The following is a 25,891-nucleotide window of genomic DNA, read 5'->3' on the forward strand; positions in this document are numbered from 1 at the left end:
GCTCACTGCAACCTCCGCCTCCCAGGTTCAAGCGATTCTCCTGCCTCAGCCTCCCAAGTAGCTGAGACTACAGGTGCACCACCATGCCCGGCTAATTTTGTATTTTTAGTAGAGACGGGGTTTCACCATGTTGGTCAAACTGGTCTCGAACTCCTGACCTCAAGTGATCCGTCCGCCTCGGCCTCCCAAAGTCCTGGGACTACAGGTGTGTGCCACCGTGCCCAGGCTTATTTTTTGTTTGAGACAGGGTCTCACTGTTGCTCAGGCTGGAGCGTGGTGATGCGATTGTGGCTCACTGCAGCCTCAACCTCCCAGGCTCAAGCAATCCTCCTACCTCAGCCTCCTGAGTGGCTGGGATTACAGACATGTGCCACCATGCCCAGCTAATTTTTTGTACTTTTAGTAGAGAGGGTGTTTCGCCATGTTGGCCAGGCTGGTCTCGAACTCCTGACTGCAAATGATCCTCCTGCCTCAACTTTCCAAAGTGCTGGGATTACAGGTGTGAGCCACTGCACCCAGCCTTAAATTTATTTTTATTTTTATTTTTTCGAGATGGGGTCTTGCTCTGTTGCCCAGGTGGGAGTGCAGTGGCGAGATCTCAGCTCACCACAACCTCTGCCTCCAGTTTCAATCGATTCTCCTGCCTCAGCATCCCGAGTAGCTGAGACTACAGGCATGCACCACCACGCCCAGCTAATTTTTGTATTTTTAGTAGAGGCGGGGTTTCACTATGTTGGCCAGGATGGTCTTGAACTCCTGACCTTGTGATCCGCCTTCCTCGGCCCCTCAAAGTGCTGGGATTACAGCGTGAGCCACCGCGCCCTGCCTCAAATTTTTTGTAGAGATGGAGTTTCACCACGTGGCCCAGACTGGTCTCAAACTCCAGGGCTCAACCAACCCCCCCAGGCCTCGGCCTCCCAAAATGTTGGGATTGCAGGCGCGAGCCTCTGCCCCTGGCCTCAAGTGTGTTTTCCCGTTTGGAAGGACCTCTGGATTCCACGTTCCGTTCCTGCCAGCCAGTGAATTTTGTTCATTCCCCCGCATTGTCTGTTCATTCCTTCGTTGAGCACTGTGCATTGAGTGTCTAGGGTTTGCCAGGGACGGCTTCAGATCGGGAGGACGCTGTTTTCTGGGCCGGATGCCGCTGCTGCCCTCACAGGGCTCACAGCTCCAAGGGGAGGCGGACATAGGAGTGGGTGGTCTTGTGTGGGCTTGCCCTGGGTGTGATGGGGATGCAGAAGGAACTAGGGGGTGGTGACTTGGGGGCGGAGATCTGAACCCCTCGAGGGTGATCAGAGCTCTCTGCAGCCTCCAGGAAGGAAAGGGCACTCCAGGTGGAAGGCACGGCCCAGGCAACGACCTGCAGGAGTGAGAGGGAGCGTGGACCCTCCAGGGGAGCCAGTGTGACCCATCTGGATGCAGGCCTTCTGTCCCTCAAGCGTACAGGCACCGGACACATGACTTAACTGTGAAAATCCAGAAGGTGCCGCAGTAAGCAGATGCTGCCACTAGAAGGCACCATTGGACAGCAGTTCCAGCCTCTCCCAACGCCTGGCTGGGAAGGGGACGGTCCCTTTTTCCCGGGCCTTCTTGGAAGAGAGAGCCCAGAGGAGAAAGGGGTCCTGAAAAAGTGCCGAGTTCTCAGCCATGCCAACAGCCCCCTCGCCCCTCTGTAAATGGCAACAATAGGCCGGGTGCGTGGCTCACGCCTGTAATCCCAGCACTTTGGGAGCCCAAGGCTGGTGGATCTCCTGAGGTCAGGAGTTCAAGACCAGCCTGGCCAACATGGTGAAACCTCATCTCCACTAAAAATTCAAAAATTAACCGGGTATGATGGCGGATGCCTGTAATCCCAGCTTTTGGGGAGGCTGAGGCAGGAGAATTGCTTGAACCCGTGAGGTGAAGATTGCAGTGAGCCGTGATCGCACCACTGCACTCCAGCCTGGGTGACAGAGCCAGACTCTGTCTCAAAAATAATAATAATAAATAAAGACTCTGTCTCAAATAAAAATAAAAAATAAATTGCCATAATAATGACAGCCAAATACCTATCTCCATTGGCAGGTCAGGTCACCAGGGCTCTCTCTGCCCCATTTTGCATTTGGGGAAACTGAGGCACAGAGAGGCAGTGTCGCTTTGCAAGGTCACGCAGTGTGACTGCAAGGCTGGGACTAGGATGAGGCCAGAGAGGCCCCTCAGATAAATGAAAGACAGAGTTTACCCTCAGGGGTGTGCAGGTGCGGGATCTTCGGAAATCGCTGTCTAATTCTGTTGTTTCCAACCTGACTGGAGCCCAGAGAGGGCAGGTGCCGGCCTGAGGCCACACAGCAGGCTCTTCTCCAGTCCCCTCCCCCAAGGGTGTCTCCCTGTAGCCCTGGGGTTCACCTGGGCTCACAAATGCCATCCCCAAGTGCCTCGGGACGGGGATCTTTTATTTTTAACCTGTCCAGTAGCTGCGACCTTATTATAGCCCTGGGATGCTGCCACGGTTTCCAGTTTCCAAGGGAAGCTGCAAGACTGTTTCTCTTCCCAGGAAAAGGGGTGTCTGGGTGCGGTGGTTCATTCCTGTAATCCCAGCATTTTGGGAGGCTGAGGTGGATCACTTAAGCCCAGGAGTTTGGGACCAGCCTGGCCAACAGTGAGACCCCTGTCTCTATTTTTATTTTTTATTATTTCTTTATTTTGAGACAGAATGTCGCTCTGTCACCCAGGCTGGAGTGCAATGGCACGATCTCGGCTCACTGCAACCTCTACTTCCCAGGTTCAAGCGATTCTCGTGCCTCAGCCTCCCGAGTAGCTGGGAGTACAGGCATGCACCACCACGCCCAGCTAATTTTGTAGTTTTGGTAGAGACGGGGTTTCACCATTTCGGCCAGGCTGAACTCCTGACCTCGGGTGATCTGCCCACCTTGGCCTCCCAAAGTGCTGGGATTACAGGCCTGAGCCACCGCATCCGGCCTTAAATTTTCTGTAGAGATTGAGTTGCACCATGTGGCCCAGACTGGTCTCAAACTCCCTCTGTTGCCCAGGCTGAAGTGCAGTGGTGTGATCACAGCTGGCTACAGCCTTCACCTCAGCCTCTCGAGTAGCTGGGACCACAGGTGCACACCACCACATCCAGCTAATTGTCATATAATTCTTGTAGAGACAGTGGGGGAGGGGGGTGTATCTCACTCAGTTGCCCAGGCTGGTCTCGAACTCCTGGGCTCAAGCACCCCCTCCTGCCCCAGCCTCCCAAAATGCTGAGATTACAGGCATGAGCCACGCTGCCTGCCTGTGGGAGACTGCACTTTAGATAATCCGGGAAGGTTTCATGGAGGAGGTGACATTGGATCAAGATCATTGCTTTTTTTTTTTTTTTTTGAGACAGAGTCTCCCTCTGTGGCCCAGGCTGGGGGTGCAGTGGCTCAATCTCGGCTCACTGCTATCTCTGCTGCCCAGGGTTGAAGCAATTCTCCTGCCTCAGCCTCCAGAGTAACAGGGATTATAGGCCCCCACTACTGCACCTGGCTAATTTTTATAGTTTTTAGCAGAGACGAGTGTCTCACCATCTTGGCCAGGCTGGTTTTCAACTTCTGACCTAGCGATCCACCGGCCTCAGCCTTCCAAAGTGCTGAGATCACAGGCGGCAGCCATTGCACCCGGCCAAGATCATTGCTTTCATCGACATCAAATAATAAATAAGTTGATGGTTGAAATTAACAAATTTGAATGAATATAGATAATTAAATACTGTCTATTAAGTTAACAGGCATTCAAAGACAAGCTTTAATGGGAGATATCAAGGCATAGGGCAGAAGGAGGAGGTGGCCCCTGGGAATTCTGAATGTCTGGGTCCCTGGGGCCAGAGGAGTTGGGGCGTACATTCTCCCCGCCCAGCACGGGGGCAGTGCCGCTCACATCTGGCCCGGGTCTTGCCTAACACATGTTCTGGTAAACACTCGGTCAGAGCACCCTCTGTTTTTTCCAGTCCCTAAGCTCCCCGCAGTAATCCACATCCCCGCCCCACCCCTCTCTTGGGACATGGATTCAGTGTCCCTGGTGGGTCATCTGGCCTTTCCGGCCTGTGATGTGATTCAAGCAGTGCTATCTTTAACCTCGGGCAGGGATGTTCCCTCCCCGTCAACACGGCTCAGATGACAGTCCTGGAATCTCATGGGGGTGGCGGCCCTGGGGTCTGGCAAAGCCACCGGGGCCTGCCTCTGTCCCCTGCTGCTGCCCCAGGGAGTCAGAGGAGGATGTGAAATTCCCAGAGGCGAGAGGCATTCGTGTATTCATTAATTCCTTCACTCGTTCAGCCCATATTAACAGGGCGTGGGATAGACCCTGGCCTGAGTGCTGAGGACGTGGCAGTGACGGAGACCCTCAAAGGGCTGGGGAGGCTCTGAGAAGGTCATTGACCGAGGCCAGCCCCGGTGGCTCACCTCCCAAAGTAATCCCAGGACTTTGGGAGGCCGAGGCGGGTGGATCACAAGGTCAAGAGTTTGAGACCATCCTGGCCATCATGGGGAAACCCCATCTCTACTAAAAATACAAAAATTAGCCGGGCGTCGTGGTAAGCGCCTGTAATCCCAGCTACTGGGGAGGCTGAGGTAGAACTGCTTGAACCTGGGAGGTGGAGGTTGCAGGGAGTGGAGATCGCGCCACCGCACTCCAGCCTGGGCGACAGAATGAGACTCCGTATCAGAAAAAAAAAAAACCCTGTCTCTACTGAAAATACAAAAATTAGCCGGGCGTGGTATCGCGCTACTCAGGAGGATGAGGCTGGAGAATCGCTGGAACCCGGAAGCGGAGGTTGCTGAGATCGCGCCACTGCATTCCAGCCTGGGCGACAGAGCAAGACTCCATCTCGATTTAAAAAAAAAAAAAAAAAGGCCGGGCGCGGTGGCTCAAGCCTGTAATCCCAGCACTTTGGGAGGCCGAGGCGGGTGGATCACGAGGTCAAGAGATCGAGACCATCCTGGTCAACATGGTGAAACCCCGTCTCTACTAAAAATACAAAAAATTAGCTGGGCATGGTGGCGTGTGCCTGTAATCCCAGTGACTCAGGAGGCTGAGGCAGGAGAATTGCCTGAACCCAGGAGACGGAGGTTGCGGTGAGCCGAGATCGTGCCATTGCACTCCAGCCTGGGTAGCAAGAGCGAAACACCAAATCAAAAAAAAAAAAAAAAAAAAGGAATAGAAAAAGAAAGGGGGATTTCCCCACTAAGCCTGAACTAGCTCTAGGAAACCCAAGTTCACCAAAGACGCCTACGGTTCTATGTGGGAGTCTTGCTGGAAGGTGGGCTGGGTTTGATCAAAACACAAACGCCTACAGCCTGCTCTCCGCCATCCCGTCCCAGCTCCGCGGGCAGCAGCCCCTCCCAGGGGAGCTTGTCAGCTCCAACCTCCCCACCTTAAAGGAACCACCCTTCTCTTCTAGAGGTAACCCAACGCCCCAAAGCAGGGGTTTGGACTACGTTCATGGTTTTTGCTTTTTTTTTTTCGATTAAAGGTCCCACGTTGTCGCTCAGTGGGGAGTGCAGTGGTGCAATCGCTGCAGCCTCAACCTCCTAGGCTCAAGTGATCCTCCCACCTCAGCCTCTGGAGAAGCCGGGATTATAGGTGTGTGCCACCATTCCCAGCTAATTTTAAAACTTACCTGTTGGGACAAAGGTCTGTTTGCCAGGCTTCCCAAGGTGCTGGGACTACAGGTGTGAGCCACTGTGCCAGGCCTATTTTTTATTTTTGGAAAGACCGGGTCTCACTATGTTGCCCAGGCTTACTATAAAAAAATAAAATTAGCTGGGCTCGGTGGCTTAAGCCTGTAATCTCAACACTTTGGGAGGCCGAGGCAGGTGGATCACAAGGTCAAGAGATCGAGACCAGCCTGGCCAACATGGTGAAACCCTGTCTCTACCAAAAATACAAAACATTAGCTGGGTATGGTGGCGCGTGCCTGTAATCCCAGCTACTCAGGAGGCTGAGGCAGGAGAATTGCCTGAACCCAGGAGGCGGAGGTTGCGGTGAGCCGAGTTCGTGCCATTGCCCTCCAGCCTGGGTAACAAGAGTGAAACTCCGTCTCAAAAAAATAAAAAAAAAACAGCAACAGGCAAGGCACAGTGGCTCACCTGAGGAGTTCGAGACCAGCCTGGCCAACATGGTAAAACCCCGTCTCTACTAAAAATACAAAACTTAGCCAGGCGTGGTAGCAGGAGCCTGTAATCCTAGCTACTTGGGAGGCTGAGGCAGGAGAATTGCTTTGAACCCAGGAGGCAGAAGTTGCAGTGAGCTGAGATTGCACCACTGCACTCCAGCCTGGGCAACAAAAAGCAAAGCTCTGTCTCAAAAAATAAAAACCCAGCAACATATTGGTTTGCAAATGAAATTTTATACAAAGCCCCAGTATATAACACAGAGGCCAGGTGCAGTGGCTCATGCTTGTAACTCCAGCACTTTGGGAGGCTGAAGTGGGAAGACCGCTTGAGCCCAGGAGCTTGAGACCTGCCTGGCCAACATGGCGACACCTGTCCACTAAAAATACAAAAATCAGCCAGGTGTGGTGATGTGCGCCTGTAATCCCAGCTACTCAGGAGGCTGAGGCGGGAGGATCAATCAAACCTGGGAGGTGGAGGCCGAAGTAAGCAGAGATTGTACCACTGCACTCCAGCCTCGGTGACAGGGATCCTGTCTCAAAAAAATAAAAGGCCCCAGTTATAACACAGAAACTCCCGTAGCAAGGGGAGGCGGCCCTAGGGCGCTCTGTTCACTCAGACCAACGCCATGGGCTTCCCCATACGTCTCCAACTTGCCCCCATCCCCCCATCAACCCACACCAAAGATGCATCAGGCGATTCTCTTCAAATAATCTCTTTAATGACTTAAACACCAGCGCGGAGACTCATGATGTAAACGGCCTCATTTCTGTGCTTTGGGAGGGACGGGGACAGCATTTCCCACCTTGGCTGAGTTAAGTGAAAACCTTGTCTTGTAAATAAATAATTTCCTAACTAACACGGCAAAAAAAAAAAAAAAAAAAAGAGAGAGAAAAAGAAAAATCCAAATGAGACCTAGTTTCCCTCTGGGGACAGGATGTTTCTGGACACCCACGGTCGCTGCTCCTCCTAAGGGCCTGGCAGTGGCTACCCTTCCGCGATGTGCTGCTCTCCCACGCCGGCCAGGAACCTGCTCACACGGCCGGGGCTGATGCAGTCTCGCTCTTGGGAACAATCTCGCTGGGGCAGGTCCGGCAGCTGCAGTGCTTCACGCTGAGCGATGGGAACCGCAGACGCTGTGCAAACCTCCCTGGCAGGCTGGTCTTGACACTCACCATCTTAGCTGGTGGATGTGTCACATTAAGACTGTTCTCAGGCCTTTGTCGTGAAGACTTGGGTCCCGGTCCTCCGAGCAGCTGCAAAAACAGCTCGGGCCACCTGTGGACACGCTCACAATGAAATCAGAGGCCGTGCGGGGTTTGCAGGCAGACTGGCCTGTCGTTTTAACTCGGGAGCCACGGCAATGCAGACCCAAACCAACTGTGCCAGTGCTTGCCGGGTGGCAACGTGGTGTCAGGCTTTGCGGTCACTACTGATTTCTGCCCGGAAGAACGGTTCTCTTTCTAATGATGTAAAACCGGAAAGCCTGTCAAAGGCCATCGGGTAGAGCTTTATAAAAATGTACGGGCGCCCGTCTTTCAGGGACCGACACCGTGGACTTTCATGTCGCTCATCAAATTCTTCACATAGAGAGCTCACTCCCTGTGGCCTCCTCAGCCGTCTCTGGCATCACAAAATCCTCACTGCTTGAAATTCACTTATGGAGTCCAACAGACAACTTTCTTAAAGAAAAAAAAAAAGGCAGTAAAATCTCAGAACTTCTGTGCGATGCTTGCAGCCTGCCCACGTAGTAAACAGAACAGCAAACCAACCGAAAGCTATGCAAATGGCAGGCTGCCCTGGGCAGATCCCTGCCCCTCTGCCAGGGACCATGGCGGCACCGGGGCAGGGCGTGATCGTGCTGAAAGAAACGAAAGGTGGTCTCACCCCTTGACTTTCAGGCTCTTATCTCGGGAGCCCCTAGTCCCAACACTGCATTCAGCACCTGGAGTCATCCAGCCACGTAAAGGGGCAAAGGGAGGCAGACTGCCCTCAGCTCCTTCCTGCGTTTCTAGCAGGGAAGGAACACGATGGCTTCCGTCCCTCCACCTCTAGGTAACAAGGCAAAGGCCTCCGTAACCAGGGCAGACAGGATGTGGAGAAGGTCCTGTGTCTTTTTTTTTTTTTTTCCCCTAACTCAGAATGAGTGATCCTAGACAAGGATCGTTCTCTTAGCACGTGACCCGGACGGCTTGTAGCACCAAAGGCTCGCTAACTCCTCCGACCCTGTCTGCAGGTCAAGGGGATGGGAGGCAGAAAAACCCTTCACCAGATTCGTGGCTGAAGGAGGCAAGAACGAATATCTGCTGCCTCCCACCGCGATGTCTCCCCCTCAGCAGAAGGAGAGGTGAGCGTGTGGACGTTCAGGGCAGGTCAGTGCAGCTCAATGAACGCCTCCAGCTCCTCCGGGATGAAGCCCTTGTATGGGATCTTGTTCTTGTCTAGGGCCCGGGCTGCAAGGCACTGCAGGGTCACGTAGTTGAAGGGCTGCATGGTGCCCCTGGCCAGCAGCTTCTCGTCCAGCAGTTCGTAGGCTGTCTTCTTGAAGGCGTTGGTGGCGTCCATGTGGGCCCCGGCTTCCATCAGCGCGCTCATGACTGCCGGGCAGTTGTTCTGGGCTGCTATGTGCAGGGGAGTGTTGTTGTCAAAATCCCTGCTGTCCGGGTCGGCCCCGCAGTCAAGCAGCACTTTGACCACGTGCAGGGAGGGGAATATGCCCACAGGGTAGCGGCCCACCTTTGTTGTGTCCTTGTCCACAGCCATGTGTAGAGGGGTGAAGCCGTTCTTGCCGCGGGGCGCGCACTTGAGCAGGCGGTAGACGGTCTGGTGCTTCAGGTGCTCCTGGCTGGGGGTGCACTCCACTTTCTCCAACAGGTAGAGCAGGTGGAGGATGATGGCCAGCGCCTTGGTGAACTGCGCTGAGTCTCCGGGCTCCTTGGGGAGCTGCAGGGCGCGTTCCACTTCCCGGACCCCTTTGGTGAGAACCCCCATGAGGTCTGCAAAGCCGATCTGTGTGCCCAGGCTGCCCTTGGCCACCCGGTCCTGCAGCACGTAGGAGAAGAGTTCCGCAAAGGAGAGGAAGCTGCTGGCGGTCATGGGGCTCAGAGGCTCCAGGTTGCTCTGCTGCATGTCCAGGGCGTACTTCCACAAGCGGATGCAGCGCTCGAAATTGCCTGAGTCGGCGTACACGGCGCCCCTGTAGCGGATATAGTAGGAAGTGTCCGGGTGTGAGGGACCCAGGATGCGCTCGCGGATCAACAGGGCCTGCATGCGCATCTCGTCGGGGTCGGTGATCAGCGCCTCCAGCTCCTCGGTGGTGTTGACCTCCCTGGAATAGTCATAGGCCAGGACCAGCTGCGGGGGCTCCGGTTTGGGCAGGTACTCGCCCCCCTGGTGACGCAGCTCCATGGCCCGCCTCCAGTGTTTAAGGGCACCAAGCAGATCTCGTTTCTTATCCACATACGTAGCTCCCAGCAATTCCAAGGCTTCCACGGCAGCTTCTCGGCTGGTGGGACAGCAGCTTTCGTAAGATTCCCCGTTCAGTGGTTCCTCCGGGGAGGAGCGGCAGCATGGAGCCCCCTGAGGCTGTGGACACCCCTGGCTGGTGGGGGGGCCTTCTTGGGGAAGCCCAGGCTGAGCCTCTCCCCCTGCGACCTGCTCCTGGCTGGGCTGCTCCTGGATGAGGTACTCCACGATGTTGGTGTGGCCCGTAACGCTGGCCGCGAGCAGAGGGGTCATGCCGTAGCCATCACGTTCCATGCGGGCCTTGCACCCCAGCAGCAGCTGCAGGATCTCCAGGCTGCCGGACTCGGCGCAGTCGTGCAAGGCCGTGTTGCCCTTGGCGCTGCGCCGGTTCACCTGGGCGCCCTGCTCCAGCAGGTAGCGGGCGATCTCGCGGTGGCCCTTGTAGCATGAGATCATGAGGCACGTGTGGCCGTGCCGGTTCGCCACCTCCAGGTCGGCCTGGTGCTCGCCGACCAGGTAGCGCACCACCTCCAGGTGGCCGTCGAAGCAGGCGGCGCGCAGGGGCGTGGAGTTGGTGCGCGTGGTGCGGTTCACCGAGGCCCCGCGGCGCAGTAGGCTCCGCACCACGTCCAGGTGGCCGGCGGCGGAGGCGGCCCACAGCGGCGGCGCGCCCTCGATGGTCTCGCCATCGAAGTGCACCGAGCCACCGGCCTCCACGCTCGCGCCGCACCGGTCCACCAGGTACTCCACCACGTCCAGGTGGCCGTAGCGGGCGGCGATGAGCAGCGGCGTCCCGCCGCCGGCCACCTCGCCTGTCAGTTCGTCCAGTTCCTCCCGGCTCCGGCCGCTGAGCAGCTTTTGGAGCAGCTGCAGCTTGCCGTCGCGGGCGGCGTTGTACACGGCGGTGCGGAGGTCCATGGTCCGGGCCTCTGCCAGGCCATGGGCCGGCCGCCGGGGGACGGGGAGACGGAGGATCAGAGCCCGGACGGGCTGGAGGCAACCTTCACCGTCTCCCTGGCCGCCATCTTAGGGGCTCCTCGGGGGGGAACAAAATGGCTGCCGCGACCCGACTAATGGGAGCACGCCGGGAAATGGAGTCCTCTGCGCGGGCCCACTCTATAACAAAGAAGGAATCTTGGGGGCTCAAGACTACACTTCCCAAGAGGCCACAGGCCAGCCTCTGCGAGCTGTGAGCGTGCAGCATGGTGGGAATTGTCGTTCCAATCACAGTGCGTGGCAGCGGAAGCTGGCAACGTGAGGACTACAATTTCCTTCATGCCGCGCGACATGACCTAGGTTGTGGGAACGGCGAAATTTGGTGACGTACTTCCTGTGGCTGTCTCTGCGTCAGAGCCTATTGAAAAAGCAGGCGCGGTACTCTTAATGACTACATTTCCCAAAAGGAATCGCGAGCGACTCGGCCAATCAGGACCGAGATCGAAGGCTAAGCGCGGCCAGAGGGGGTGCGTCTGATTCGGAGTCTAGGCGAGCGGCGCACCGGCAGGGGGCGCCGGGAGGAGGCCGAAAAGCCAGTCAGGGCCAACATGTTTTTTTTTTTTTTTTTTTTTTTTTTTTTTTTTTTTGAGACGGAGTCTCACTCTCGTTACCCAGGCTGGAGTGCATTGGCGCGATCTCGCAACCTCCGCCTCCTGGGTTCAGGCAATTCTCCTGCCTCAGCCTCCTGAGCAGCTGGGACTACAGGCACACGCCACCATGCCCAGCTAATTTTTTGTATTTTTAGTAGAGATGGGGTTTCACCATGTTGACCAGGATGGTCTCGATCTCTTGACCTCGTGATCCACCCGCCTCGGCCTCCCAAAGTGCTGGGATTACAGGCTTGAGCCACCGCGCCCGGCCCCATGGCCAACATGTTTTGAGCTGAGAGGACAGGCAGAGGTAAGGGTCAAAATCGCACGCCCACTTCTCATTGGTACATTCATTTATTCATTCATTTACATACATGTATTTATATGCTAGCATGTGTCAGAATTTCCTTCCCTTATTTTATTTATGTGTTTATTTTGTTTCTTCTCTTTCAATAACTTTGTTTTGTTTTTGTTTTTGACACGGAGTCTCACAAGTTGCCCAGGCTGGAGTGCAATGCCGCAGTCTCGGCTCACTGCAACCTCTGCCTCGCGGGCTCAAGAGATTCTCCTGCCTCAGCCTCTCAAGTAGATGGGACAACAGGTGTCCGCCACCACACGCAGCTAATTTTCGCATTTTTAGTAGAGACGGGGTTTTGCCATGTTGGCCAGGCTGGTCTCGAACTCCTGGCCTCAGGTGATTTGCCCGCCTTGGCCTCCGAAAGTGCTAGGATTACCTGCGTGAGCCACTGCGCCCCATCTGACATGCTGATTTCAATTCCTTTGGATAAATACCCAGAAGTGGGATTGCTGGGTCATCTGCTAGTTCATTATAGAAAAAGGTAGTCCGTACCTTTTTCTATAATGGCAATACTAATTTAAATGATCATAAATAAGGCCAGGAGCAGTGGCTGACGCCTGTAATCCCAACACCTCGGGAGGCTGAGGCCAGTGGATCATGGGGTCAGGAGTTTGAGACCAGCCTAGCCAACATAGAAAAACCCCTTCTCGACTAAAAATACAAAAATTAGTTGGGCATGGTGGCGCACACCTGTCATCCCAGCTACTCGGGAGGCTGAGGCAGGAGAATCTCTTGAACACAGGAGGCAGAGGCTGTGGTGAGCAGAGATCACACCGCTGCACTCCAGCCTGGGCGACAGAGTGAGACCCTGCCTCAAAAAAAAAAAAAATTACTATCAATAGTGTGTAGGTGTTCTCTTTTCTTCAAATCCTTGTCAACATCTGTTACCTTTCATCTTTTTGATGATAGCTATTCTAGCAATTGTAAGGGGATCCATTTCCCTGCATTATTTGACAGTGATGAATTTATTTTATGAAAAAGAAATCTTTGGCTGGAATTTTTTATTTTTAAAGTTTATTCGAGATGTAATATACATACACTAAAATGCATTTTTAATCCAGAGGACAGGTTTGGCCAGGCAAGGTGACTCACACCTGTAATCCCAGCACTTTGGGAAGCTGAGGTGGGAGGATCACTTGAGCCCAGGAATTCAAGACCAGCCTGGGAAACATAGGGAGACCCCATCTCTACACAAAAATACAGAAATCGGCCAGGTGTGGTGGTGTGCACCTGTTGTCTTAGCTACTCAGGAGGCCGAAGTGGGAGGATCGCTTGAACCTAGGAGGTCAAGGCTGCAGTGAGCTGCCATGATTACACCATTGCACTCCGGCCTGGGTGACAGAGGGAGACCCTGTCTCCAAGATCAATCGATCAGTCAATCAATCGATAGAACACTTGTGACAGTCATGCAGTTATGTAGCCAGTATCACAACCGAGAGGTTCAACAGCGTCGTCATTCAGAATGTTATCTCGTGCCCTTCTGGTCAACGCCTTTGTCCACCCGCAGCCACTGGTAACTGACGATCTGTTCTCTGGGTTTCATAATAAGAGCATATGAATGGGAAAATGCAAGATGTAGCCTCTGGGGTCTGCTGTGTTCATTCAGCACAATGCATTGGAGATGTAAGATCCACTATTCTTATATCCATTACGTGATGGCTCTTTCCAGTTTTAGATGATTAAAAATAAAGCTGCTATAAACTTTAGCGTACAGGTCTTTGTGTGGAAATGTTTTCATTTCTCTTGGGTAATGCCTGGGAGTGTAATTATGCTTTTTTTCTTTTTTTTTTTGAGACTGAGTCTTTCTCTGTCGCCAGGCTGGAGTGCAGTGGTATGATCTCAGCTCACTACAACCTCCGACTTCCTAGTTCAAGTGATTCTCCTGCCTCAGCCTCCCAAGTAGCTGGCATTACAGACGTGCGCCACCACACCCAGCTACTTTTTGTATTTTTAGTAGAGAAGGGGTTTCACCATGTTGGCCAGGATGGTCTTGATCTCCTGATCTTGTGATCTGCCCACTTTGGCCTCCCAAAGTGTTGGGATTACAGATGTGAGCCACCACGCCCAGCTTTTTTTTTTTTTTTTTTTTTTTTTGACATGAAGTTTTGCTCTTGTTGCCCAGGCTGGAGTGCAATGCTTCCGCCTCCTGGGTTCAAGTGATTCTCCTGTCTCAGCCTCCTGAGTAGCTGGGATTACAGGCATGCACCACCATGCCCAGCTAATTTTGCATTTTTAGTAGAGACGGGATTTATTCATGTTGGTTAGGATGGTCTGAAACTCCTGGACTCAAGTGATCCACCGGCCTCAGCCTCCCGGAGCGCTGGGATCACAGGCATGAGCCACCTCGTCTGGCCACCAATTCTTTTTTGAGGCTTTTTCCTGTGTGTTACAACATGAAGAAATGCCTCTAAATAGGATTTTGTGGCGTTTGAAATGTTTGTAATGAGCAATTCAACCATTTGAAATATACACACCCACCTCCCAAAGTAATTTTTTTTTTGAGACGGAGTTTTTGCTCTGTTGTCCAGGCTGTAGTGCAATGGCACGATCTCGGCTCACTGCAACCTCTGCCTCCTGAGTTCCAGAGGTTCTCCTGCCTCTGTAGCTGGGATTACAGGTGCATGCCACCATGCCGGCTAATTTTTGTATTTTTAGTAGAGATGAGGTTTCACTATGTTGGCCAGGCTAGTCTCGAACTGCTGACCTCAAATAATCCACACATCTCAGCCTCCCAAAGTGCTGGGATTACAAGCTTGAGCCACCTCCGGCCTTGCCTTCCCTCCCTCCCTCCTTCCCTCCTTACCTCCTTCCCTCTTTCCCTCCCTCCCTCCCCCGCTTCTTCCCTCCCTCCCTCCCTCCTTCCTTCCTTCCCAGCCAAAAAGTCAGAATTTCTGTAGTGAAATCAGGACTCCAAATTTCCAACAGAGGACCAGGTGCAGCGACTCACGCCTGTAATTCCGACACTTTGGGAGGCTGAGGCAGGCGGATCACCTGAGGTCAGGAGTTCGAGACCAGCCTGCCTGGCCAACATGGTGAAACCCCGTCTCTACTAAAAATACAAAAATTAGTTCAGTGTGGTGGTGGGTGCCTGTAATCCCAGCTACTCGAGAGGCTGAGGCAGGAGAATCGCTTGAGCCTGGGGGGCAGAGGTTGCAGTGAGCCGAGATTGTGCCATTGCACTCCAGCCTGGGTTTGACAGAGTGAGACTCCATCTCAAAAAAAAAAAAAAAAGTTAAACTCAACTATGATTTGAAGGTCGTGTGGGTGTCTATCAACCCGAAGGCTTCTTTGCGGTTTTTGCGGTGGCTCGTGTCTGTGATCCCAGCACTTTGGGAGGCGGAGGCAGGCAGATCATTTGAGGCCAGGAGTTCGAGACCAGCATGGACAACATGGTGAAACCCCGTCTCTACTAAAAATATAAAAATTCGCCAGGTGTGGTGGCGGGCGCCTGTAATCGCAGCTACTCAGGAGGCTGAGGCAGGAGAATTGCTTGAACCCGGGAGGAGGAGGTTGCGGTGAGCCTAGATTGCGCCATTGCACTCCAGCCTGGGTAACAAGAGCGAAACTCCGCCTCAAAAAAAAAAAAAAAAAAAAAAAACAAAATAAAAAAAATGCTTTGTAGGCCAGCTGTGGTGGCTTACTCCTGTAATCCCAGCACTTTGGGAGACAGAGGCAGGTGGATCATTTGAGGTCAGGAGTTCAAGACCAGCCTGGCCAACATGGCAAAACCCTGTCTCTACTAAAAATACAAAAATTAGCTGGGCGTGGTGGTGGGCACCTGTAGTCCCAGCTACTGGGGAGGCTGAGGCAGGACAATGGCTTGAATTGGGGAGATGGAGGTTGCAGTGAGCCAAGATGGCACCACAGCACTCCGGCCTGGGCGACCAGGTGAAACTCTCAAAAAAAAAAAAAAAATAAAAAAATAAAGGTAACAAATAACAAGTGCTGACAGATTCACTGTTTCTGTTATTAAGTCCTACCGTGTCCTCTGTTCCCTGGGTTGTGGAAGGGACTGCACCTGCCTGGTGGTGCTGAGGTACAATGTGATGGTGAGATCGGGGCTCAGACTGAACTGAAGCACCGCCGTCTTACAGAGAAGCCACCTGGGCCCGGGGCAGAGGTGTAGTTCTCAGAACTGTTATTGCACTGAAATTCTCAGAAGTGTTAAAGGTAAAAATTCCCACTGCTCCCCCTGGTCCCCCTGCAACAAACCGCAAACTTTAGCTTCTGTATAGACAGCTTGCCTTGCACACCCCTGTGCCCCCCTGAACAAGGATGTGCTTTTGCAGTTTAAATGCCTTGCTCCCCCTGAGCTCGGGGCCACGGGTTGGAGAGACATGAGTCCTCCGTGGCCGCCGGCAATAAAGACCCTGCAATTTGGCCTACTTTTGTCTTGGTGTTGATTTTCTGTGCTCGCCCCGGTACCCCTGTGCATTTCTTCCCACTGCCCTGTTTTGTTTTGTTTTTGCTTTTTTTGAGACAGAGTCTTGCTCTGTTGCCAGGCCGGAGTGCAGTGGTATGATCTTGGCTGACTGCAACCTCCTCCTCCCAAGTTCAAGCGATTTTCCTGCCTCAGCCTCCTGAGTAGCTGGCTGGGACTACAGGTATGTGTCACCATACCCAACTAATTTTTTTTTTTTTTGTATTTTTTAGTAGAGACAGGGTTTCGCCATGTTGGCCGGGAGAGTCTCGATCTCTTGACCTCATGATCCACCCGCCTCGGCCTCCCAAAGTGCTGGGATTATAGGCGTGAGCCGCCGTGCCCGGTGCCCACTATGCTGTTCTATGGCTCCTTGGAGATAGCTGGAAATCGTTATTGGCTTGAGTATTTACACCAGGGGTAATGGGCAAATGCTAGCACTCAGCAAACCTCCACCCTCCAACTCCCTGGGAAGTTGAAGTGAGCCGAGATCGCGCCACTGCGCTCCAGCCTGGGCAAAAGAGAGACTTTGTCTCAAAAAAAAAAAAAAAAAAAAAAAAACAACCAAACGAAAAAGAATTGACCTCACTTATGCTGATATGTTGGTGTATACTGGCTCACAAGAGCTGATCATTAAATTTTCAGGATTTTTTTCCCAACCAGTTGTTAATCATGGCCAATGTTGGAAGTTAAGGCTGAACATGGTGGCTTACACCTATAATCCCAGCATTGTGGGAGGTGGAGGCGGGTGGATCCTTTGAGCCCTTTTTTTTTTTTTTTTTTTTTTTTATAAGAGACGGGGTCTCGCTATGTTGCCCAGGCTGGAGTGCAGTGGATTCACAGGCACCCTCCCACTACTGATTAGCACGGGAGTTTTGACCTGCTCTGTTTCTGACCTGGGCCGGTTCACTCCTCCTTAGGCAACCTGGTGGTCCCCCGCTCCCGGGAGGTCACCATATTGATGCCAAACTTAGTGTGGACACCGATCGGTGTAGCGCACTACAGCCCAGAACTCCTGGGCTCAAGCGATCCTTCAGCCTCCGCCTCCCGAGTAGCTGGGACTACAGGCACGCGCCACTGCGCCCGGGAAGCCTATTTTTTTTTCCTCGATAGCACACACCACTTTCCAACCGAGCCTACTGTATACGTATTTAGAATGTTTGTTCAGGGACTCTTCTCTGCTGTGTTCACAGCTGCGTTCCTGTTTCTAAAGCACAGTAGGTGTGCTCAATAAATACACGTGGAGGCTGGGCGCGGCGGCTCAGGCCTGTAATCCCAGCACTTTGGGAGGCCGAGGCGGGCGGATCACCTGACGTCAGGAGTTCGAGACCAGCCTGATCAACACAGCGAAACCCCGTCTCTACTAAAAATACAAAATTAGCCTAACGTGGTGGTAGGCACCTGTAATCCCCACTACTCAGGAGGCTGAGGTGAGCCGAGATCATGCCATTGCACTCCAGCACGGCAACAAGAGCAAAACTCCGTCTCAAATAATAACAACAACAATAAATTTAAAAATATATATCTTTGGAATGAATAAAGGGATGACCCCAGGAAGTACATTCCAACCACGGTACCACCCTATGTTTCTGTGGTGCTGGCACGTTTTGGGGGTCTCCAGTGTTTTCTGTCATCTGATTTTTAAATTTTTCCTGCAGACTTGCTGGTTTCCAAGGATGCAGCCATGAAGAGACACAGTGGGGGCTAGGATCGGTTCATGACTGTGGCCCACGCCAGGCGAGCTTCCCCGCCCCAGCCCCTCTGCCATCTGTGCCTGTTCTCCTGCTACCTGTCCCCAAGCCAGGCTCCAGGCTTGCAAATATCCCCCTGCCATGTGTCGGCACAGCTCAGGCGGCCAGCCAGGCACACGCCGCAGGGTGTCATTAGCTGCAGCGCCTAAACGTGGACGGCCAGGCCCCCTGCAAGGGCCAGGGAGGTGACGAGGACAGCTAGGGACATGCTGAACCCCACCGGGGGGTCTTCATCCTAAGATGCCTTCCTTTTTTTTTTTTTAATGAAAAAATATTTTCATCATTCAGATAAATAGAGAAAAAGACAAAATAGACCCCATCATAGCCATGGCAAAGGTGAGAGAGATTTATTTAATGCACAGCTTTGTTTATTCCATCTTTACTTAGAGGCTGTTGCGTGTCGGCCCTGATTCCAGAGCTGAAAGCTAGACCAGGGAGCAAACCAAACCAAACAGACCCTTAAAAGAATATTTTTAAAAATGTAATAGCTTTCGGGGTACCAGTTGTTTTTATGGATTAATTGGATAGTGGTGAAGTCTGAGATTTTAGCACACCCGTTACCCAAGCAGAGTACTTTGTACTCAATATGTAGTTTTCTGGGTTTTTTGTGTTGTTTTGGTTTGGTTTTTTTGAGAAAGAGTCTCGCTCTGTTGCCCAGGCTGGAGTGCAGTGGCGTAATCCCGGCTCACTGCAGCCTCCACCTGCTGGGCTCAAGTGATTCGCCTGCCTCAGCCTCCTGAGTGAACTGCAGGCACCTGCCACCACGCCCGGCTAATTTTTGTATGTTTAGTAGAGACGGGGTTTTACCATGTTGGCCAGGCTGGTCTCGAACTCCTGATGTCAGGCGATCCACTGATCTTGGCCTCCCTAAGTGCTGGGATTACAGGCGTGAGGCACAGTGTCTGGCCCCAGTTTGTAGCTGTTTATCCCGCACTCTCTACTCCCTCCCTGCTTCTGAGTATCCAGCGTCCATTATGCCATTGTTTTTAAATTTAAATTTTTATTTTTTGAGACAAGGTCTGTCTCTGTTTTCCAGGCTGGAGTACAGTGGTACAATCATAGCTCACTGCAGCCTCGAACTCCTGGGCTCAAGCAATCCTCCTGCCTCACACTCCCGAGTAGCCGGGACTAGAGGCATGCACCGCTATACCCACCTAATTTTTTTTTTTTTTTTTTTTGAGACAAAGTCTTGGCCTGTCACCCAGGCTGGAGTGCAGTGGCTCGATCTCGGCTCACTGCAGCCTCCACCTCCCGGGTTCAAGTGATTCTCCTGCCTCAGCCTCCTGAGTAGCTGGGACTACAGGTGCCCACCACCACGCCCAGCTAACGTTTTATATTTTTAGTAGAGACGGGGTTTCACCGTGTTAGCCAGGATGGTCTCAATCTCCTGACCTCATGATCCGCCTGGCTTGGCCTCCCAAATTGCCAGGATTATAGGCGTGAGCCACCAGGCCCAGCTAATTAAAAAATAATTGTTTTTGTAGAGGTGGGATCTTGCTATCGTGTCCAGGCTGGTTTGAAACTCCTGAGCTCAAATGGTCCTCCCTCCTCCTGCTTCCAAAGTGCTGGGATTCGAGGTGTGAGTCCCTGTGTCCCATCCATTATATCACTCTGTATGCCTTTGCAAACCCATAGCTTAGCTCCCACTTGTAAGTGAGAATAAACAGTATTTGGTTTTTCATCCCTTAGTTACTTCACTTAGAACACTGGTCTCAGCCACGTGCGATGGCTCGTGCCTGTAATCCCAGCACTTTGGGAGGCCGAGGCAGGGAGATCACCTGAAGTCAGGAGTTCAGGACCAGCCTGGCCAACATGGTAAAACCCCATCTCTAGTAAAAATACAAAAGTTAGCCGGGCATGGTGGTCCACGCCTGTAGTCCCAGCTCCTCAGGAGGCTGAGGCAGAGAATCACTTGAACCTGGGAGGGGGAGGTTGCAATGAGCCAAGATTGCGCCATTGCACTCCAGCCTGAGGGACAGAGCGAGACGCCATCTCAAAACACACACACACACACACACACACACACTGGTACATTGGTCTCTAGCTCCAACCAAGTTGCAAAAGACATTAATTCATTCTTTTTCATGGCTGAGTAGTATTCCGTGGTGTATACATTCTACATTTTCGTTATCCACTCATTTGCTAATGCGGACTTAGGTTGGTTCCATATCTTTGCAATTGTGAACAAGATAGACCCTTTAGGGGGAATCTGATCTATAAGCTGGGAGGCTGGCAAAGAAAACGAAAGGAAAGGAAGGAAAAGGGAGGGAATGGGAGGGGAGGGAAAAGGAGAGGAGGGGAGGAGAAGGGAGGGGAGGGAAGGGGAGGAGAGGGGAGGAGAGGGGAGGGAAGGGGAGGGGCAAATGTATTAAAGTCTATTAGTCTGCTTGGACCGTCATAGCTAAATATCGCAGGTTGGTTGAGTGGCTTAAACAACAGAATGTTATTTTCCCACATTTCTGGAGCCTAGAAGTCCAAGGTCAAGATATGGGCAGAATGAGCTGAGTATGGTAGGGCACGCCTGTCGTCCCAGCTACTTGAGAGGCCAAGATGGGGATGCTTGAGTCCAGGAGGTCGAGACTAGTATGGGCGATACAGCGAGACCCTGTCTCTACAAATAAATTTAAAAAGCAGGCCGGGCGTGGTGGCTCACGCCCGTAATCCCAGCACTTTGGGAGGCTGAGGCAGGTGGACCACGAGGTCAGGAGATCAAGACCATCCTGGCCAACATGGTGAAACCCCGTCTCTACTAAAAATACAAAAAAAATTAGCTGGGTGTGGTGGCACACGCCTGTAGTCCCAGCTACTCAGGAGACTGAGGCAGGTGAATCGCTTGAACCCAGGAGGCGGAGGTTGCAGTGAGCCAAGATCGCGCCACTGCACTCCAGCGGTGAAAGAACTAGACTCTGTCTCAAAAAAAAAATTAAATGTGTTAGCCAGGTACAGAGTGCACACCTGTAGTCCCAGCTCCTTGAGAGGCTGAGCTGGGAGGGTGTTGAGCCCATGAGGTGGAGGCTGCAGTGAGCTGCGATCACACCACTGCACTCCAGCCTGGATGACAGAGCAAAACCCTGATGAAAAAATGAAAGATATGGGCAAGATTGGTTTATCCTGAGGCCTCTCTCCTTGGCTTGGGCAAATGGCTACCTTCCCAGTGGAGACCGGCCCCAAATTCCTGACCTACAGAACCCATAAAATAAAAGGAAAAAAAAAAAAAAAAAAAAGACAGGATCTGTCTCTGTTGCCCAGGCTGCAGTGCAGTGGTACAATCTCAGCTCACTGCAACCTCTGCCTCCTGGGTTCAAGCGATCCTCCCACCTGAGCCTCCCAAGTAGCTGGGACTACATGTCTCTGCCACCATGCCCTGCTAATTTTTGTATTTTTGTGTAGAGATGATGTTGCATCATGTTGTCCAGGCTGGTCTCGAACTCCTGAGCTCAAGCGATCCACCCACTTCGGCCTCCCAAAGTGCTGGGATTGCAGGCGTGAGCCACTCTGCCCAGACATGACAATTATTTTAAGCCTGAACGTTTTGGGGTCATCTGCGGTGCGGTAATAGTAACTGGAATCGTGCCACATGCTAGCTGGTAGCTTTAATTTGCCTGTCTATAATTACTAACCAAATCACACAGTTCCCCAAGAGTTTGTTTACGATGTCTGTTTCCTCTCCGGGAAACTGTCTGTTCATTGGGAAAATATGCCATGGTTTAGTTTCTAAGAAACAGTCTCAATGTGTCTCCCACTCCCTGAAGGTACTAAATAGATTTATATAATGTAGCACAGCCTGAAGGCATTAGTATGTATCTTTGTTTCATTTCTTTCTTCATTTATGCATTCAGCCACATTTATTTATATTCTTAGCACCTGCTATGTGCTGTGCTGTGTGCTATGCTGGGTAGATAGCAGTAAACAAGCAGATGTGGTTCTCAAGAGCCCAGAATCTGTTGGGAGGAGAATAACTCAAGTTAGACTGTGTGGCTGGGGATGCAGGAGCTGGAGAATGAATGGACGGAGGAGGAAAGGAGGAGGGAGAGAGGAAACTGGGAGATACTTCCTGGGGGAGGCTAGCTCTTCAAGTATGGGCAGGGATTTTTTTTTTTTTTTTTTGGTAGAGTTTTGGAAGAAAGAAATGTTCCACATTGCTCTAGATACCTAAGTTGACTTAACAAATGACCTCAAGGTTAGTAACATAAACAACAACCTATTATTACTTGTTACGGTTCTGAGAGTGGACTCTGCTAGACAGTTCTCACTGGGGGAGGCTCTTCTGTGGTTCAAGTCAGAAGGAGGCTGGGATTGGAATCATCTTGAAGGACCTCAACTGGACTGCCGACAGGAACACCTCTATGTGGCTTGAGCTTCCTCACAAGATGGCTGCTGGGTCCCAGGAGCAAGCATCCAGAGAGAGAGAACCAGGCAGCGGCTGTATCCCATCACCTCTTATTGTGCAGCCTCAGAAGTCACAGTGTCACTTCTGCCATGTCGTATTTGCTAAGTCTAGCCCACTTTCAAGGGGAGAGAATCAGATCTTCACAAGAAAATGGAGTTAGATGTTTGTGGATTTTTTTTTTTTTTTTTGAGACGGAGTTTCGCTCTTGTTACCCAGGCTGGAGTGCAATGGCGCGATCTCGGCTCACCGCAACCTCCGCCTCCTGGGTTCAGGCAATTCTCCTGCCTCAGCCTCCTGAGTAGCTGGGATTACAGGCACGCGCCACCATGCCCAGCTGAATTTTTGTATTTTTAGTAGAGACAGGGTTTCACCATGTTGACCAGGATGGTCTCGATCTCTTGACCTTGTGATCCACCCGCCTCGGCCTCCCAAAGTGCTCGGATTACAGGCTTGAGCCACCGCGCCCAGCCATGTTTGTGGATTTTTAAAGACCATCACCCAGGTGGAAGGAAGAGACAGCACCAAAAACGCAGAGGGCGGACAACCTGGCGGGTATGATACATCCAATATTTCATTGACACCCCTTGCTTATAAGACAGTATTTTGCCCAGGCATGGTGGCTTATGCCTGTAATCCCAACATTTTCAGAGGCTCAGGCAGGAGGATCACTTGAGCCCAGGCGTTTGAGACCAGCCTGGGCAACATAATGATACCCAATTTCTACAAAAAAAAAAAAAAAAAAAAAAAATTAGCTTGGCATGGTGGTGCGTGCCTATACTTAGCTACCTGGGGGGCCGAGGCAGCAGGAACGCTGGAGCCCAGGAAGTCAAGGCTGCAGTAACCAATGATCATGCCACCGCACCCCAGCCCGAGCTACAGAGCAAGACCCTAGCAAAAAAAAAGGAGGATTCTAGGGAAGTTCTCTGTCAAAGATAAGGTCCCTGGCTGGGCACGGTAGCTCACACCTGTCATCCCGGCAGTTTTGGAGGACAAGGTGGGAGGATCACTTGAGCCCAGGAGTTTGAGACCAGCCTGGCAACATAGCAAGACCCCGTCTTTTTATTATTATTATTATTATTATTTTTTTTTTTTTTTGGGGACGGAGTTTCGCTCTTGTTACCCAGGCTGGAGTGCAATGGTGCGATCTCGGCTCACCACAACCTCCGCCTCCTGGGTTCAGGCAATTCTCCAGTCTCAGCCTCCTGAGTAGCTGGGATTACAAGCACGCGCCACCATGCCCAGCTAATTTTTTGTATTTTTAGTAGAGACGGGGTTTCACCGTGTTGACCAGGATGGTCTCGATCTCTTGACCTCGTGATCCACCCGCCTCAGCCTCCCAAAGTGCTGGGATTACAGGCTTGAGCCACCGCGCCCGGCTTTTTATTATTATTTATTTATTTATTTTTTTAGAGACAGGGTTTCACCATGTTGGCCAGGTTGGTCTTGAACTGCTGACCTCAGGTAATCCACCCGCCTCAGCCTCCGAAAGTGCTGGGATTACAAGGGTGAACCACTACGCCCGGCGACCCTGTCTTTTATCTTTTTCATTAAGGACCTTAAGAGACCACCCTCGTCTAGCCTTCTAACAGAAATGTTATGGAGTAGCAGTCATACCTGCTTTTTCTCTCTCTGTTTATTTTTGAGACAGGATCTCGCTCTGTTGCCAGGGCTGGGTGGAGTGGGCAGTAGTGCCATCAGCTCACTGCAGCCTCGACCTCCCAGGCCCCAGCAATCCTCCCTCCCACCTCAGCCTCCTGAGTAGCTGGGATCGCAGGTCATCACCATGCCTGGCTAATTGTTTCTTTTTGTAGAGATAGGGTCTCACTATGTTGCTCAGGACGCCTGCTGTATAATTCAGTGACATTTTGTACATTCGTAAAGTCGTGCCCAGACTGTCCAACATGGTGAAACCCCATCTCTACTAAAAATACAAAAATTAGCCTGGCGTGGTGGCGCACGCCTGCAGCCCCAGATACTCAGTAGGCTGAGGCAGGAGAATCGCTTGACCCCAGAAGGTGGAGGTTGCAGTGAGCCGAGATCGTGCCATTGCACTCCAGCCTGCGTGATACAGTGAGACTCCATCTACAAAAAATACGTTAATTAATTAGTTAAACAAAGTTGTGCAAGCAGCAGTTATAGCTAGGTTCCAATTTTTTGTTGTTGTTTTTTTGAGATGGAGTCTCACTCTGTCGCCCAGGCTGGAGTGCCCTGGCGTGATCTCAGCTCAGTGCCACCTCCACCTCCTGGGTTCAAGCAGTTCTCCTGCCTTAGCCTCCTGAGTAGCTGAGACTACGGGCCTGTGTCAGCACCATGCCTGGCAGATTTTTAAATATATTTTTAGTAGAGATGGGCTTCCGCCATGTTGGTCAGGCTGGTCTCAAACTCCTGACCTCAGGTGATCTGCCTGCCTCAGCATCCCAAAGTGCTGGGATTACAGGCATGAGCCACCACACCCACTCAAAAAAATTTTTTTTTCTTTTTCTTTTTTTTTTTGAGACAGGGGTCTCTGTCACCAGGCTGAAGTGCAGGGGCATGATATGGGCTCACTGCAACCTCTGCCTCCCAGGTTTAAGCGATTCTCCTGCCTCAGCCTCCCGAGTAGCAGGGACTACAGGCACGCACCACTACGCCCAGCCAATTTTTGTATTTTTAGTAGAGACCAGGTTTCACCGTGTAGGCCAGGATGGTCTTGATTTCTTGACCTCGTGATCTGCCTGCCTCAGCCTCCCAAAGTGCTGGGATTACAGGCGTGAGCCGCGCCGGTCCAAAATGTTTTTATCATCTCATGTTTAAATCTTGTTCCCATGAAGCAGTCACTCCCCGTTTTCCTGTCCCCAGCACAGTGGTGAATTTATTTATTTTATTTTTATTTTTATTTTTAAGACGGAGTCTCACTCCCGTCACCCAGGCTGGAGTGCAGTGGCACAATCTCAGATCACTGCAACCTCCACCTCCTGGGTTCAAGCTGTTCTCCAGCCTCAGCCTCCCGAGTAGCTGGGACTACAGGTATGCACCACCATGCCCTGCAATTTTTTTATTTTTTTATTTTTTTTTTATTTTTAGTAGAGATGGGGTTTTTCCATGTTGGCCAGGCTGGTCCCGAATTCCTGATCTCAGGTGATCTACCCCGCCTTGGCCTCCCAAAGTGTTGGGATTACAGGTGTGAGCTACTGCACCCGGCCTAGTGGTACATTTATTAAAATCGATGAATTTCCGTGGATACATCATTATCACTGGAGTCCATAGTTGACATTAGGGTTCACTGTTGGTGCTGTGCGTTCTGTGGGTTTGGACAAATGTATAGACATGTCCATCATTATAGTCTCATGGAGTAGTTTCACTGCCCTAAAAATCCTTTATGCTCTGCCTGCTTCCCCGACACCTGCAACCACTGATCTTTTACCGTCTCCGTAGTTTAGCATTTTCTAGAATGCTAATCACACAGTGTGCAGACTTTTCCAATTGGCTTCTTTCACTTAGTAAATGCATTTAAAGTTCCTCCCTGGCCGGGCGCGGTGGCTCAAGCCTGTAATCCCAGCACTTTGGGAGGCCGAGGCGGGTGGATCACAAGGTCAAGAGATCGAGACCATCCTGGTCAACATGGTGAAACCCCATCTCTACTAAAAATTAAAAAAATTAGCTGGGCATGGTGGCACGTGCCTGTAATCCCAGCTACTCAGGAGGCTGAGGCAGGAGAATTGCCTGAACCCAGGAGGCGGAGGCTGCGGTGAGCCGAGATCGCGCCATTGCACTCCAGCCTGGGTAACAAGAGCGAAACTCCGTCTCA

The 25,891-nt window shown here is 51.9% G+C and overlaps 1 protein-coding gene across 1 annotated transcript; it reads right to left on the reverse strand.

Moving 5' to 3' along the window:
- Positions 1-6,831: 6,831 nt before the first annotated feature.
- Positions 6,832-10,687, reverse strand: FEM1A (fem-1 homolog A). Its single transcript, XM_032252186.1, has one exon. The coding sequence runs from the start codon at positions 10,515-10,517 to the stop codon at positions 8,508-8,510; it is 2,010 nt and encodes a 669-aa protein (XP_032108077.1). The 5' UTR covers positions 10,518-10,687; the 3' UTR covers positions 6,832-8,507.
- Positions 10,688-25,891: the final 15,204 nt, after the last annotated feature.

The sequence above is a fragment of the Sapajus apella genome, unplaced genomic scaffold, assembly GCF_009761245.1.
Source record: "Sapajus apella isolate SASKATOON/1434 unplaced genomic scaffold, GSC_monkey_1.0 scaffold77, whole genome shotgun sequence".
Classification (NCBI taxonomy): Eukaryota; Metazoa; Chordata; class Mammalia; order Primates; family Cebidae; genus Sapajus; species Sapajus apella.